The sequence below is a fragment of the Alosa alosa genome, chromosome 6 (assembly GCF_017589495.1).
Source record: "Alosa alosa isolate M-15738 ecotype Scorff River chromosome 6, AALO_Geno_1.1, whole genome shotgun sequence".
NCBI lineage: Eukaryota > Metazoa > Chordata > Actinopteri > Clupeiformes > Clupeidae > Alosa > Alosa alosa.
The window spans coordinates 1,300,271-1,315,662 of NC_063194.1; the positions used below are offsets into that span (position 1 = coordinate 1,300,271).

Consider the following 15,392-nt stretch of genomic DNA (forward strand, 5'->3'; position numbering starts at 1 on the left):
TCTAATTTGCGGGCGTCAGGGAGCCGCTATCAATATGCGGGAGACTCGGGATGTCTGCTTACATATGTCAGCTATATTACAAGGGATCACATTGTCCCCAGAGCAACTTGGGGGTTAAGTGCCTTGCTCCAGGGCACAAGGGTGTAAACTGGGAATTGAACCGACAACTTTCAGGCTACTGCACGCTAGCCCAGCTCCTTAACCACTACACTACCACCACCCAGAGTACATGCACCAGGTGAGGCTTGAACTCACAACCTCAGCATTGCTCTGCTGGAATTGTCTTATAAGTCGAGCAGTCCATCTGGAGCTCGTCTCCAGTCAAACGACAGAGCATTTTCTGTTGGCTCTGAAAAGATTCATTGCTAGAAGTGGGCTATGCAAAGTAATTTACTCAGATAAAGACTTTCAAGCGAGCTGACCAAGACCTGAAAGAACTCTGGAAGGGCATCAAAGATCAGCAACTCCTAGAATACTTCTCAAAGAAGGGTATAATGTGGAGATTCATTGCTGAACGAGCTGCCTGGTGGGGTGGTTTCTGGGAACGACTCGTCAGGTCAGTGAAAACCTGCCTGAGAAAAACTCTAGGGCGAGCTTCCCTTAGCTTTGAAGAACTGACCTCGCTAGTTAGAAACACAGAACAGAACGTTAGTAAACCTCACTCCCGATCCGGGTCACGGCACCAATGTAACCTGTGTTGTGTTGAACCTGCGCAGTTCAGTCCTGCACACGCCCGGACTCGAACTCGCGAAGAGCAGCACCTCAGATCGGGAGTCGAGCATGCTGGCAATCGAGCTAAAAGCCCAGGCTGCTAGCTTTCATGCCAGCACTACTCTTAAGGCGCCAGTGAGTGAGGTTTACTAACGTTCCACATGCACAGCTATGCTAGCTGGCATCTATTACACGTGTGTGTGTTCATGTGTGTGTGTGTTAGTTACATTACATTTAGCAGACACTTATTGACCAAAGTGACTTACACAGACATCCCAACTTGCAAAAAGTCTTTTCAGGGAGGCATCACGAAGCCCCCCAAAAAAACTTTAGCCTATGCAATAATGTCAGTAGTACAACAAATAAGGAAGGCCTATAGATAGAAATTGTGAAAATAAAATATGTAGATTTTGGTAGTTTGGTCTTTTCATGTAGCCTTGGCAACTAGCCATCTAGTAGGCTATAGGCCTGAATAATATGCACATGAATTGACACTTGTTAAACTCACCTCAACATGTCTTTTGCAATCATTTAACCCGCTGTGGGCAATGCTAAAGTCACTGTTTACAAACAGTGCAGCGTGCAAGACTAGGTCCATTATTATGTTTTACTCTTATGAGACAAGGGTAGCCTACACTTTGAAATGGGTCTTACATTTTCCTTTTTTTGAGGCACTGACTCTACCATGACGCTCCTGTTTCTACTGAACTGATTAATTAAGTTCGGGAGAAAAGACATGAAAGCCCGCCTACACTGAAAACTGATTGGTTGATTTATAATAATAATAATAATAATAATAATAATAAAGCTTTATTTGTATAGCACCTTTCATACACAGAATGCAGCTCAAAGTGCTTTACATTTGAAGCATGTAACACAATAATAGTCAGTCAGTCATTATCAATCACTTTTCTTTGCTGTTTATGTTATACTCAGCAACATATCAAAAATATAGAAAATGACGTCATAAGACTGGCAGCCTTAACCCTCTTACCCCCCACAAGCACGCCATATGGCAACTGTGGCAAGGAAAAACTCCCATATTCCAGGAAGAAACCTTGAGCACTGAAAACTGATTGGTTGATTTAGCGAAACAGGCCAATCAGGATGCTCTCTGTCTTTGATGCGCTCAGACACACACGCAGCACCTCTCTCTCTCTCTCCCCTCGTGTGCGTGCTACACTCAGATGCACACGCGGTCTCGCATGCGCGCTCTTGATCGCTCACTCTAGATTCCGGGAGATTTTATCTAATTTGCGGGCGTCAGGGAGCCGCTATCAATATGCAGGAGACTCTGGATGTCTGCTTACATATGTCAGCTATATTACAAGGGATCACATTGTCCCCGGAGCAACTTGGGGGTTAAGTGCCTTGCTCCAGGGCACAAGGGTGTAAACTGGGAATTGAACCGACAACTTTCAGGCTACTGCATGCTAGCCCAGCTCCTTAACCACTACACTACCACCACCCAGAGTACATGCACCAGGTGAGGCTTGAACTCACAACCTCAGCATTGCTCTGCTGGAATTGTCTTATAAGTACCACACGCTAACTGATTGCGCCACTGGAGTCTGTCTGTGTGTATGAGTTTGTGTATTATATGTGTACACAAACAGAATAGCTAACAGATTTTTATGATGGCAGCATTTCTCAGTTTTATGAACCGCTTCATCTACCACCTGTGGTGCTGTAGACACACACGCACACACACACGCACATGCACACTATATAAGTAAACACATAGATGAACTGACAGACACACATGTTCTTCAGCATATCTACATGTCCATTTATCAGATATGCTTTTGCTTGCACACGCATACACTTTCCCACGAGTAAATAATTGGACTAGGAAACGAGCAGAATTGCAAAACACTGCTGCAACAAATTATCAGCTTTTCTTTTTCAAATACGTTCTCACAAAGATTCCCCAGCCGTCACTGAAACAGACAGTTGGGGTAATGTTGTGTGTTGTGCAATCACCCCACACCCCCCTCCCCTCTGGTCTGGTCCTCCTCTTCCTCCATCCTCTTCCTCCATCTGTCCTCCCGTTCCTAGAGTCAGTCACAGTTCCTAATCAATGGTCCTGCATTGAGGATGCTTACCCAGTGTGTGGGGAGACACGTCAGTTAATAATGAGTGCGCTCTGCTCTCCCCTGCTCTGCTCTGCTCTGCTCTGCTCTGCCCTGCTCTGCTCTGCTCTGCTCTGCTCTGCTCTGCTCTGCTCTGCCCTGCTCTGTGCTGCTGAAGACGGCGGCGAGGACAAGAGCGGGGGCGAAGCGAATGCATGTCATTAGACAGGGGGTCTGTTTCTCATTTCCATACAGATTAAAATGTGTTCTTATTTCAGACAGGCTATTTCAGACAGACTTGGTCTGGTGCTCTCCCTCCCTCCCACCTGCCTGTGCACACACACGCACACACACACACACACACACACACACGCACGCACTCAACAGAACACAGAGACACTCCCTGTCTCTTCTTCTCTCACTCATATTCTCAGGTACACATGCTCTCATTCTCTCTCTTTCTGCCTCTCTCTCTCTCTCACACACACACAGAGGACTCACACACGTTCTTTGCTCTGTTGCTTTCTCTCACTCTGTATTTCTTTCCTTTGTTCTATCTTTTCCTCCCTCCTCTTAACGGTAATATAATGTGGTGTGTTAGCGTATGCGTGAGCGTATGCGCCGGACCCTGCAGTTTCCTCTGTGCAAATGATGTGCTGCTCTGAAATGCAGGCTGCCTTCAGTGGTCGCAGGCTGCCTCCTACTGGTGATGTAGAGTACTGCCTCACTGACCTGGCCGCCTTTGTCACCCTGTCCCTCTCGTAGGAGATGACCTCATGCGCTGCGTGGACCTCTACAACCAGGCCCAGTCCAAGTGGTTTGAGGAGATGGTAACGTCTGGTTTGGTACGTGCAAAGTAAAAGTCACTAGTTAGTAGTTAAGATCCTGTTGTGTTTTTAGGATAGTGGGCCCTAATTTGATAGATGTGCAAAGTGCAACTTCTTAAGTCTAACTAAAGCTACTTTTAATAATTAAGTAAAAACAGTTAATTTAAATACCATGGGCCAGACCTTAAGCACAAACACTGATAAGCCAGCTCAAATGTCACACAATAGCTACAGTTTATTCACGAGAACTCTGCCTGTTTGACAGACTTTGCATTTTGCCCCCACCATTGAAATTAGGGCCCTGTGCATTTGGACAGTGTTTATATTTGTGTGGTGGAGATCACGGCTCCTGACCTCTGACCTCTTGGTCCCTCTTTAGGAGCTGGAGCGTCTGGAGGTGGAGCGGGTGGAGATGATCCAGCAGCACCTGCGCCAGTACACCACCCTCAGACACGAGACCGACATGTTCAACCAAAGTGTGAGTCCAAACTCTCTCCATTGCACTCACGAGTGCTTTTCACCAGGCTGTCATTGAATGCTACTGACATGACATCTCTCAATAGTAGATGTTGTTTGTGCCTTTGACACATCGCTTAGCTGTTAAGATATAATGAGAATTTCCATGGCCATCTTAAACATTAAAAACATGACTGTTTCACCAATGGAAATAATCTACCATGAAAACGTGGTTACACAGTATTGCATCGGCCATGTCAAATGTTAGGTCAGGTGTTACTGAATCATTTGGTTCTGTCTCAGGTGACGTACATCAGAGGACATGTAGGAAACCCCAGTAGACTTTGTAAAGTATGCAAACCCTACAAATACATGGTGTTACGGGCCATTCACAACAAGAACGATAACGCTAACGCTAATCATAACAATAAAAGCATCCACACAGACCAATGATAAGGAAAGTCTCTCCTCCTGTTGATGAATGTGATGGCTAAAATTTGATCTTCGTCTCCATGTCGTAATCGTTATAGTTTGTGTGGACATTGTCATTCATATTAGTTAGAACAATACCATTATCGTTGTCTTGGTGTGAATGCCCTTTAGACAGGCTGCTGTCACCAACAGCGTGCAGAGAAGCCATTCAACAGAGAGTCAGTCACCAGCATCCAGATCTCTTTGGAGTAGATGTGAGTAGTCAGTGCTGGTGCTCTGAGACTGGGACCGGGGAGACCCAACCCAAAGCAGCTGACTCACTGATGGGCTTTACATTCTGAAAGCAGCTGACTCACTGATGGCCTTTACATTCTGAGTGTCTCCTCAGACTCACACACCGACTGGTCTGATCAGACCTTGCTGAGTCATCATTCAGATTCAGGGGTGTCCTCCTGAGAACCTCCCAAACTCTTAATGAGAGCATTCCCAGTTCAACATATATGAGAGAGAGAGAGAGGGAGAGAGAGAGAGGGAGAGAGAGAGAGAGAGAGAGAGAGAGAGAGAGAGAGAGAGAGAGAGAGAGAGAGAGAGAGAGAGAGAGAGGGTCACATCACAACATTCATATTCAGGGGTGTCTTTCTCAAACCTCTCTGACACAAACATCTCTGAGCATCACCAGCCTGCCTTCCCTGGCCCACCGCCACTCCACTGGGATGAATGGGACTGTAACTGATTCAGGTCTTTGTCAGGCTCTCACTCTCACACTGGAGTGCTGGAGGGAATGAGGCCCAGTGCCAAATACAGCCCCCACAGCACAGGTCCAAACACACACACACACAAACACACACACACACACACACCACACACACACACACACACACACATACACACACACAAAGCACAGCACAGGTCCGCACACACAAACACACACAAAGCACAGCACAGGTCCAAACACACACACACACACACACACACACACACACACACACACACACACACACACACAAAGCACAGCACAGGTGTCCAAACACACACACACACACACACACACACACACACAAAGCACAGCACAGCACAGGTCCACAAACACAAACACACACACACACACACACACACACACACACACACACACACACACACACACACAAAGCACAGCACAGGTGTCCAAACACACACACACACACACACACACACACAAAGCACAGCACAGCACAGGTCCACAAACACAAACACAAACACACACACACACACACACACACACACACACACACACACACACACACACACACACACACACACACACACACACACACACACACACACACAGCACAGCTCCACATAGACTGCTCATTCTCCACCTTCTCTGGAGACGTGGGCTTTATCTGTCCAGCTGTGCTGGAAGCGTAACTAATGATCGCTCATTCACTGATTCCTTGATTGGTTTGTAGGTCACCTCTGGCTTTTTCTTAATTCAGCTCTCCAAAGCATGCAATGCTTAAACAAGAACTGACTGCAGTTGGCGAGCTGCCCCACTTGTTAGCGTTTGATAATGATTGACTGACTGATTAATTAAATTAATAATTAAGTGACTGAATGAATGACTAATTGACTGACTGACCGACTGATAATTTATTGTTTGCTTGATTGATTGCTTGCTTGATTGATTGATTGATTGATTGATTGATTAATTGATTGATTAATTGATACCCTGTGTGTTGACAGACTTTGGAGCCTGTTGACCAGCTTCTGCAGAGTGTGGACCCAGCCAAAGACAGAGAGCTGTGGGTGCAGGAGCACAAAACGGGGGACGTGCGTCCTGTGGACATGGACATTTAGTGGACGCCCGTCCCTGCTGGTACCACAGACCTGCCAGTCGGGTGGAATTGGGTCTGGTGTGCATGAGTGGCTGTGACATGTGCAGGTACCCCTCTCCCTCTCCCTCTTCCTCCCCCTCGATCCCTCACTCCCTCTCCTGGCCCATGCGTCCCATAATGCCTCTCTGCAGGCACTCTACCCTCTCTACTCTTATCATCCATGGCATCTCCCAACGTCAGCATGGACTTCCCATAAAACATCTAGTGTCTGAGCCAGACTGCAGAGCAAAGGGTGCCCTCTAGTGGACTGACCATGCAGCTTATTTCACTGGTGTTGACATCATGACAGTGGCATCATGCTTCTGTGTAAATGGCAATTCTACAAACACCACAGTTTTCCTCAAGGGCCTCTCCTTTAATATATATATTTTTTCTTCCTCTCTTTCTCTATAATTTTCTTTTTTTAGTCTCATATTCTCTTGTCTTTCTTTCTTTTAGTCTTTCTTTCTTCCTTCTTTTCTTTGTTATAGTCTACCCTTATTGGTCAAACACGAAACAGCATCACTCTGTCCAGTGATTTTGACATTTTGAGAGGAAATGCTAAAGAAGCCTGTTAGTTAACAGAATTTTCAAGCACTTGACATACTTTGGGGAGGAGGCGATAACATTTGTGTCCACATGGCTGATACTCTTCCACCATTTTGAAATTCCCCACCACCTACAGCAAAATGGATACCAGCAGATATCAGACATTGAAAGTAAAATTGTGTGATTTAGTCTCATGCATAGAGAGGACAGTTCAGAAAACATTCCGTAAATCAAATATCTAAGTACAGGCATACTGTTTGACAAACACTGAACATGAATATAAAAGAATAACATTCTGCATGAATATTATATATTTATATAGATTTAATTTACTGAAAGATGTATACAAATTTGTCATAGAGGAATGTACAGTACATGAAACTTTGTGGGGGAAATGACTAAAACATTATTTTGACATTTGTGAACTGTTTATGCAGTCAGTTTAGTGTTCTTACTGATAATTGACAACTAATTGACAACTACACAGATTCTGTTACATTTTATTACTAATTTATACCCTTATAGATAAATATTAGTTAAATATGAATCTCAAACCTAAATCAAGCACAGGGGTTTGTATGTGGCCTGTGTACAGTATGTGATAACTTCGCTGGCTGTCTCTACTCACCTGTCTCCCAGATCAAAACAAAAACAAACCTTTGAGATATGAACCTGACACAGGACTGTTGCCCAAGCTGACTTCTGACTTCAGATTCTGGTGCCACCACGTTGACCCAGTACATAGTTCCTAGCCACATCAGCCACGTGAGATTAATTGTATGGCCCTTCAGCTGTCGGCTTGTATGTCCGGTCAGAATGTAACCCGCTGAAGGTGGAGTTTTTTTATCCATAGTTTGGGTGTACATCACCTCGCTCATCAGGCCAAATCCCAGTAAGCAGCATGATGTTACCCAGGTTCAGCGCAGGGGTCACCTGATCCCAGGTCATAGTTCAAAGGTTAAAGGTGAAGCAGATGTGACTTAAAATGGTGGCTTTTGTTACAATGTACACCTTTTAGTGCCTAAAGGTCAAATGCCTTGGAATGTTCGTGATACAGTCCATGTCATAGCTATATAATTGATGCTTGTATGTATTTGTAAATACAGTTTGGGATTTTTTTTTCTTTGACTATGTTCTTTGTTTTGTTTTTGTTTACTCTTCACAGAGGGGTGTGCTATATACAATAATATAAATTCTATTGTATAAACTCTATAAATTTGATATCCATGTTTCTTGTTTATGATATTATTACCATTACAGAAAATAACATGTGATATTGGCACACATTTGTGGCACCCCAAATCCCTCATGCAAATCCAAAGTCCCTAAAATATCTGCTTACAAGAAGTCTGTTTAGGTTGGTTTGCTCAAAAAATTGATTTTTACTAAAACGCGCTAATCTACCAGACAATTTGACTCGATGTAAGGCCACAGGCAGCCTTTCCCCTAGGTGTGCATCCATGCAATTCATGCAGACCTAGTGAAAGCATGAGATAATCCCAAATGAATGTGTGGGATTAGGTTGCTGTGTTTTGGTTAGATGAACTGGCAAACTGCACTAAAACACAGTGAACAAGCATCTTGTCTTCTTTTGTTTTAACGTGACGTGACACATGACAAAAGCGAGAGACTGTCACAAGGAGTTATGAGACTCTCAGTAACAGCAAAGTCCTTTTAGGCAAGTCCCTCCACTCGGCGGCCATATACCAACGTTTTATGGGCACTCATCGGGCACAGTCTTTGGGTCGAACTGCGCGTGCGCAAGGCTTCACGACACCAATCTTGCTCCAGCGGCGAGATCACAACACATGATTGGCACGATGTCTTCACAACACACCATATGATTGGCTCAATGTATTCACATCACACCACATGATTGGCTCAATGTATTCACATGTCGACGTTTTGCCGAGGAAGGGGTGGGATATGTGTAGACAACGGCCATATTGGCGTGACAAACTAGCCCCATGCATTTCCATGGAGTATTTTTTGAGTGCTGTGTCTCCTCATTTGAAAGTCTCTGGTAACAGTGATAACAGTATGATGCTGTGACCATTTAATAGCATGTGGCTTAATCTGTTATTTTATCATCAACCTGTCATGACAGGATATCTGCTTTTACTTTCAGGTATAAATAGGGAAAGATGCAAATTTCCTCATGCTTTTGGCTGGGGACTTCCCACAGTGGCTGACCGATCGCTGACCAAGCCTAAATTTAATTAGCCCAATACAATGTAAAGCAGGATTCAACAGCAACGCCAGAAACAGCCGCAACATGCGCTGAATGCTGTACCCGGAATCCGTTTAAAAAAAAAAGCCCTCTATCACAATACAGCACGCATTGTCGGCAACAGCCAATCACCAACCTAACCTGATCAATTGATGACCTGATAGTGACGTGGAGCTCCAGAGCTGAAGGGGCATGTGAAGATCTCTGTCTGGGTGAGCATCAGTGCTCCACTCTACTTACTTCAACAGCATCACACTGCTGGCATCATCTCCATTTAAATGATACCTCAGAAAGTGTCCCATTATCAGTTGTGCTGTTGTGGTTCTGTTATCAGATGATATTGCCTCTTCCTTTGGGCCTGTTTTTTTACTCTATGTTGTATATTTCTATACAGAGGCTGGCAGCGCAAACTATTTAACTGGTTTGAGTTTTGTGTATGTGGGGCATGTTTGAGTTAACTTAACATGTTTGGTTAACTTGTTGTTAACCACTCCCAGTCCAACCTCTCAGAACGAGATGAGAAGTTTCTCTGAATATATCCTCCATGTTGCATTGTTGTGTTTGATAAGTGTGGTCAATGATCTGTGCTCTGTGTGTTTTTGGCTCAGTCGTTCAATTAAATGTATGTGTTTGTAAAATGCATTTTTACGATAATCTCTGTAAAATGCTTATTTTCAATTGGTGAACAGTCTCCACTCATAACACAGTGTTCATTAACTCAAATGTTTACGAAATTGTCAAGTTTGTTTTGAATTTGTCCACAATAAAAACAAATGTAATAAATCCTTGTTGATTTTGTGTATATTTGTATTTAAATTTATATTTCCATTGCTCGTATGCCATGTTGAAATGAAGGCATTATTTACTGTGAGTAGCATGACTCTTGGACCTCATTTGTTTTCAAATCCTTGTGTTTTGTTGTCCATTCCTAACAAATGGATAACCCCTGTGGTGAATTGGAAGTTTAGTAAATAGGATTTGCCCTCTTAAGCAGATGAAAGTCAACCTTTTGGCTTGTCTCTTTTGGCTGATCATCATTGGCCGGTGGGAGCCTCCGAACCAGGACGAGTATTAGTGTGGGCCAGTCGCCCTTCAGATGAATACGCTTATGCCCAGTATTTTTGGCCTAACCCCAAAAGCTGCTGTAAAGCCTAGAGTCTTTGTCAAAGAGAAATCGCATATAAGAACCTCACCCATAATGAGCATCTTGCCTGAGGACATCTCCCTGTCCAATCGGAACCCATCAAATACACTCTAAAAGTAATTCATTCAGTCCCTCAGATGACCAGCCTGTAAGGTATGCAGGTAGAAAAAGTAGTCCAGAACTTACCTTTGCAGTAGTTTCCTCAAACAAAGCAAAATTAATTGATTGAAATTAGATTTTGTTTATTAAAAGCAACAAATAGGTCCATAAAAAGTTAACACATCTTCACTTAACATAACCAGCAGTGATTTGGAGACCAAAACTACATCGCTGTACCTTGAAAAGAATTACTTGGTACAAAGTATGCCAAATGTGACTTGACATTAATCATCTCACCTGAACAAGGTGTGAAGTTTCTGAAATGTCAATAGTTTATTTCACCCAAGCAAAACACACAAGAGTTCCACCTGTCTAAAAGGCAAGTACGGTCACGTGACTGTGAGGCAGAGAGTTGTATGGGCTTAACAAGTCGATAGCAGTGTCTATGAACCCAATGGGATGGTAAGTGTGGAAAAAGGAGGGTTGTAAGTTAGCCTGCTGATGACGGCAAAGATCTATCAAAATAGTCCTACGAAGCACACTGCATTACTGGAACACATTCACTTATAGGAGCCATTTCTCTTGTTCCGCACACTTCACAAGACAACATCATAATTATCTACCTATTCAGGACAATTGCCCATAATGATCTAAAATTACATCGATTCTAAAAGGATTCATCTGACGGACGGTTATTACCCAGAGCATCACACTGGCTCTGTCAAGGGTTTGTCTGGTATTGTTGTTGCTTTCAGATGAGTTGTGTGAGGTGTTAGTAATCACTCAGTGAACTGAGACCTAGTTTGAATAGAACTCTAGGATTGATTAGAACCCCTGCTGTGGGTTGGCCCACAGTCCTCTGGTCTTGAGAACCCCACTGGGAGTGTGCTGCAGAGTGTGCCATGGTCAAACCACGACTTAGAACTGACTGGAACATGCTATGTGGATAAGGGAATGAACACAGATGTGATCATGGTTGTGTCCAGCCTTTCACATATTCAGGTCCCTTGATCTATGAATAGAGTCAGGGAGTGTATTCGTGTAGGTATGTATGCGTGTATGTGTTATGTGTATGTGTTCTGTATGTGAACAATGAGGCTTTGAACAGTCTTGACAGAGACCGATGAGTGATCGAGGTCATCCTTTGAGCATTTTACTGTCTCTTTTCCTTCAGTTTGTCTTGGATCTTCTGAGGCTCATCATATTGCATCAACCGGAGGATGTCCTTGTTGTCCAACACACCCTGTATAAACTCCCCCTCTTTAATCTTATCTGCGATAAAGTTTGAAAAATCATATTATTAAAACTATTACTCACTCAATAATCAGTCTTATTAGGAATACTGAGTAAATGGGTGCTTTGAATAAAAAATGTGTGAATAGTATTGAAATACCATATAACCAAAACCATATCACTTCATTCAATATTCTGATAATTATAATTGTGTGATAATTGTCAATAAAACTGCTATGGGGCTGTATTGGTTGAAATGAATACTCAAATTACCATTATCTTCCTTTCCAAAATAGTTCCAGATTTTATCTGCTCGCTTCTCCGGTGTGTTCTCGTCATCCGGGAGATCCTCCTGGCCCTCAGCCGGGATCATGTTGAATATTGCCTGCGTCAAAACACAACGTGACACACGCTCGCTGTCACATGGGTCCGATGGCGGCTGATTCAGCCATCTCGTATGAAGAACACAGCAATAATGTAATCCAATTGAAGCCCAGTTGGCTACGTGCTAAGAGATTGAGATAATTAGCTAGTTAAGCAGTTCTTCTGAGCACCTTTACTGTGGATGACCTAATTCCATATCCTATTGCCGCGTCTCTGAAGAGAGGTGTCCATCCATTTGGAACCACACCACCTCCACTTGTAACACTCTATAACAGCTCTTCATGTTCATTGCCCAGTTGTATTAAAGTACATTCCACAACAAATATCTTTTATTACCTGCCAGGATTTGCTTCAGTGAAAACTACTAGCTTACTATTTAGACTAGTTAAGTTCTTGTGCATGGGGTATGCAAGAGCTTTTTAGTTGACCTACCAATGTCTGTGGTCAGGAGCTTACTTATGGTACTAAATGTATTAAGCTACTGTACCTTTAGTTAGACTTGCCCTTTGTACTTCGCCCAGCATTTGAATTAGGGCTTCTAATTTCTAATTTAATTATTGAGGACTTTAATGGTGTAAATTATTACCATATAAAGCAGTATTGCCCACCAATACCAAGACATCAGATCTACTACCAGCAATAGATAATTACCCTATAGGCAGAAACCAGTATTGCCCACCAATACCAGTAAAGATCTACTAACAGCAATATAGCCTGTGCGCTGTGTAACTTTCTCCCCATCCCTCTCACCTTGACAATTTCCTGGATCTCATTTTTACTAATGGTGCCATTGCCGTCCACGTCGTAGAGCGAGAAGGCCCACTCGAGCTTCCGCGTGGTCTTCCCAGACGAGGTGAGGTGCAGGGCCACAATGTACTCCTTAAAGTCCAGCGTGCCATCGGCGTTGGTGTCAAAACTGCGGAAGACGTGCCGTGCGTAGTCAGTGGAGTTGGCGTCCGGGAAGAAGCTGGCGTAGATGCCCTCGAACTGCTCTTTGGTGATGCGTCCGCTGGGGCATTCCTTGAGGAAGCTCTGGTACCAGGTGAAGAGCTCCTCCTCGGTGTACTTAGTGTTCATTTTCAGCTCCTCCAGGATCTCCTTGGACAGGGCACTGCTCTTGCTGTTTCCCATCCTTGCTGGTCTTCTGGGCTTCTGTTTTTTGAGTGTGTGTGTGTGTGTGTGTGTGTGTGTCAGAGGAGGGTGGCTTCTTACTGTGCTTCTCTTCCTCCTCTCTCTCTCTCCTTCTTTCTCTCCCTCTCCTTGTCTGGCTCTCTCACTCTTTCCTTCCTCAGTTCTCACACGTGCGCGCTTGCTCTCCCTCCTTCTGGGTGTCTGTGTGTGAGCAAAAGGCCATCCAGCTCTCTCCACCTGTGCGTCTCCGTCTTAGCACTGAATAGGATTAAAGATATCTCATTTTAAATCCAGACAAGCTTTCTGGAGGATTAATTAACTATGTCATACCTGTTGGAGGGCATGCTATTGTCGCAGTTAAGTAAATGGATGGACTGGGGGCTGGTCAGCATTTTTTTTTTTTGCAATGGCTCAACACAACTAAATGAACACTCTTAGTACTACACATGAGCGGATGTTAAATTGCTTACGCTAGAGGCTTACCAAACCACGCACAATGGTCAGATCTATCTCCTCAGATGCCCATATCCCCACATGTAAACAAACCAGATGCCCACGCACTAATCTAATAAGAGATCATAATTTATGGTGTACCACAGGCTACCAAGGGCAAGGGATTGTGGAGTTGCTGTATTTTTTTGTTGCTCATGATAGAACTACCACACACAATGTGATTTAAAAAAATCTGTTTCGGGGGAAAAAAAACAAATTGAAACATATTAGACATTAAACAGATGGTTTGATAAGTAAATGGTGGAACACAGGCTTGGAATTTCACCATTCTGGGGGCAAGGCCACTTGGCCTTCAGTTGGGCATATTTGGTGGGGGGCACAAAGGCCACATGTCAGGGCACCAAGGCCAAAGTTAACTATACAGTAGTAGGCTATAAAAATTATCAAAGTTTTATTTAGCCTATTCACTGCAGTAGACCTGCATCATAGTATGAAACATTACAAAAACATGAAACATGACATATTACATATGTAAATCATCTGATCATCTAATAAAAACAGATATCTAGGCTATATATAAAATTTATTTTATATTTGGCCTGCTATGAAATCATGTATTGAACGATTTAAATTTAAGCACAGCTCAGCATTAAGAAACTCAAATAGCCTAGATGCATGCTTAGCATTTTGTGATCATTAAGGCTACTTTCACAAACTCTTAGTCAGTTGTCCTCTGATTTACCAATATCTAGGCGATATTTGTAACATTTATTTTGTATTTGGCCCGTTATGAAATCATGTGGAACAATTTAAACACATTGTAAAACTTAAAGCCCAAATTTGGAGACATCCATGCATGTCGAAATATACTGCAAATTCAAAACTGGATTACTCTGGAACGTCTAACTGTACAGGGGACTGCTTTACACTTTTGTGTTCGGCAAGGTCTGCTGTTTATTCTGATATGTGGTTTGTCATGTGTTAAAAGACGGGTTCGTGAAGTATTCTACCGAGATGAATGGGTAGGGAGATCATGGACGCAAAACCTTCAGTAGAATGTATTATTAAATTAAATTATATTATTTACTTTTCTCACGAACCGTTCAACACAGCAATTATCGGCTAACATCGTTTAAAAGCTGAGGAAAAAGCTCTTTCATGTGATACTTGTGATGTCTGTGTGATGAATAGGCTAGTTCGCGAGTAGTTCAACTGAGAAGAATGGGTGAATTTGGGCGACTTTTCTTGCTGTCACTTTCTCTACTGCTTAAAGACTAAATTAATTTGCGCTGTGAATGCTAAGATTATTTTGACAGGCCACAGGCTAAATAAAAATCGCTATTAGTAAGACACAAAGCAGAATATTGAAAGAAGGGGGCACCAAGGCCACCGTGGCCTGTAAACCTATGATTTTCAAAGGGGCTTCACGGCCAACTCAAGGGGCTACGACGGCCATGGCCTTCGTGGCCTCCGTGAAATTCCTACCCTGGTGGAACATCTCCCAGGGTGGAGATTACACACTCTCTCTCTTTCTATCTCTATCTCTCTCTTACACACACACACACACACACACATTCCCTCATGTGCCTGGACACACACACACACACACACACCCTGACACACACACTGTGTACAGTGAGGAAAACGGCAGTGCCAGTCAATCTAACTTGAGCCATGGGTAGAGTCCCAGGCAGATCACTGAGTCATCTGCTGTCGGGGTAACTGCAGTGCACTGCAGTTGTTGTTGTAATTGGACTACTGTGAGTGCAGGTAATTATGCAGGTAATTACATGACTGGGAAGAGACATAGGTTGCCAA

At 43.5% G+C, this 15,392-nt stretch overlaps 2 protein-coding genes across 5 annotated transcripts in view; one reads left to right on the forward strand and one right to left on the reverse strand.

Annotated features, from left to right (window-relative positions):
* gas7a (growth arrest-specific 7a) overlaps positions 1-8,685 on the forward strand; it is a 57,800-nt gene extending 49,115 nt beyond the window's left edge. For 2 of the 4 annotated variants that reach the window (XM_048246751.1, XM_048246754.1), the window contains exons 12-14: positions 3,549-3,628; positions 3,990-4,088; positions 6,221-8,685. In XM_048246751.1, the coding sequence (XP_048102708.1) occupies positions 3,549-3,628; positions 3,990-4,088; positions 6,221-6,334 (293 nt within the window). In that variant the 3' untranslated portion in view covers positions 6,335-8,685. Of the gene's footprint in view, positions 1-3,548; positions 3,629-3,989; positions 4,089-4,669; positions 4,753-6,220 lie in introns of all 4 variants that reach the window. The other 2 variants (XM_048246752.1, XM_048246753.1) reach the window with 2 other exon arrangements.
* Positions 8,686-10,499: 1,814 nt separating this feature from the next.
* Positions 10,500-13,370, reverse strand: rcvrna (recoverin a). Its single transcript, XM_048245850.1, has 3 exons — positions 12,741-13,370; positions 11,880-11,991; positions 10,500-11,645 (listed from the first exon to the last, which is right to left on the reverse strand). Exons 1-3 carry the CDS (start codon positions 13,119-13,121, stop codon positions 11,527-11,529), a joined length of 612 nt encoding a protein of 203 aa, XP_048101807.1. The 5' UTR covers positions 13,122-13,370; the 3' UTR covers positions 10,500-11,526.
* Between the last annotated feature and the right edge of the window lie 2,022 nt (positions 13,371-15,392).

Bases quoted from the DNA above. Each gene is read 5' to 3' on its own strand.
- rcvrna (XM_048245850.1), bottom strand. From the start codon at position 13,121: ATGGGAAACAGCAAGAGCAGTGCCCTGTCCAAGGAGATCCTGGAGGAG. The intron at 11,992-12,740 runs GTGAGAGGGATG...GTTTTGACGCAG, and splicing joins AGATCCAGGAAATTGTCAAG to GCAATATTCAACATGATCCC. The intron at 11,646-11,879 runs GTAATTTGAGTA...ACTTTATCGCAG, and splicing joins TTTTGGAAAGGAAGATAATG to ATAAGATTAAAGAGGGGGAG.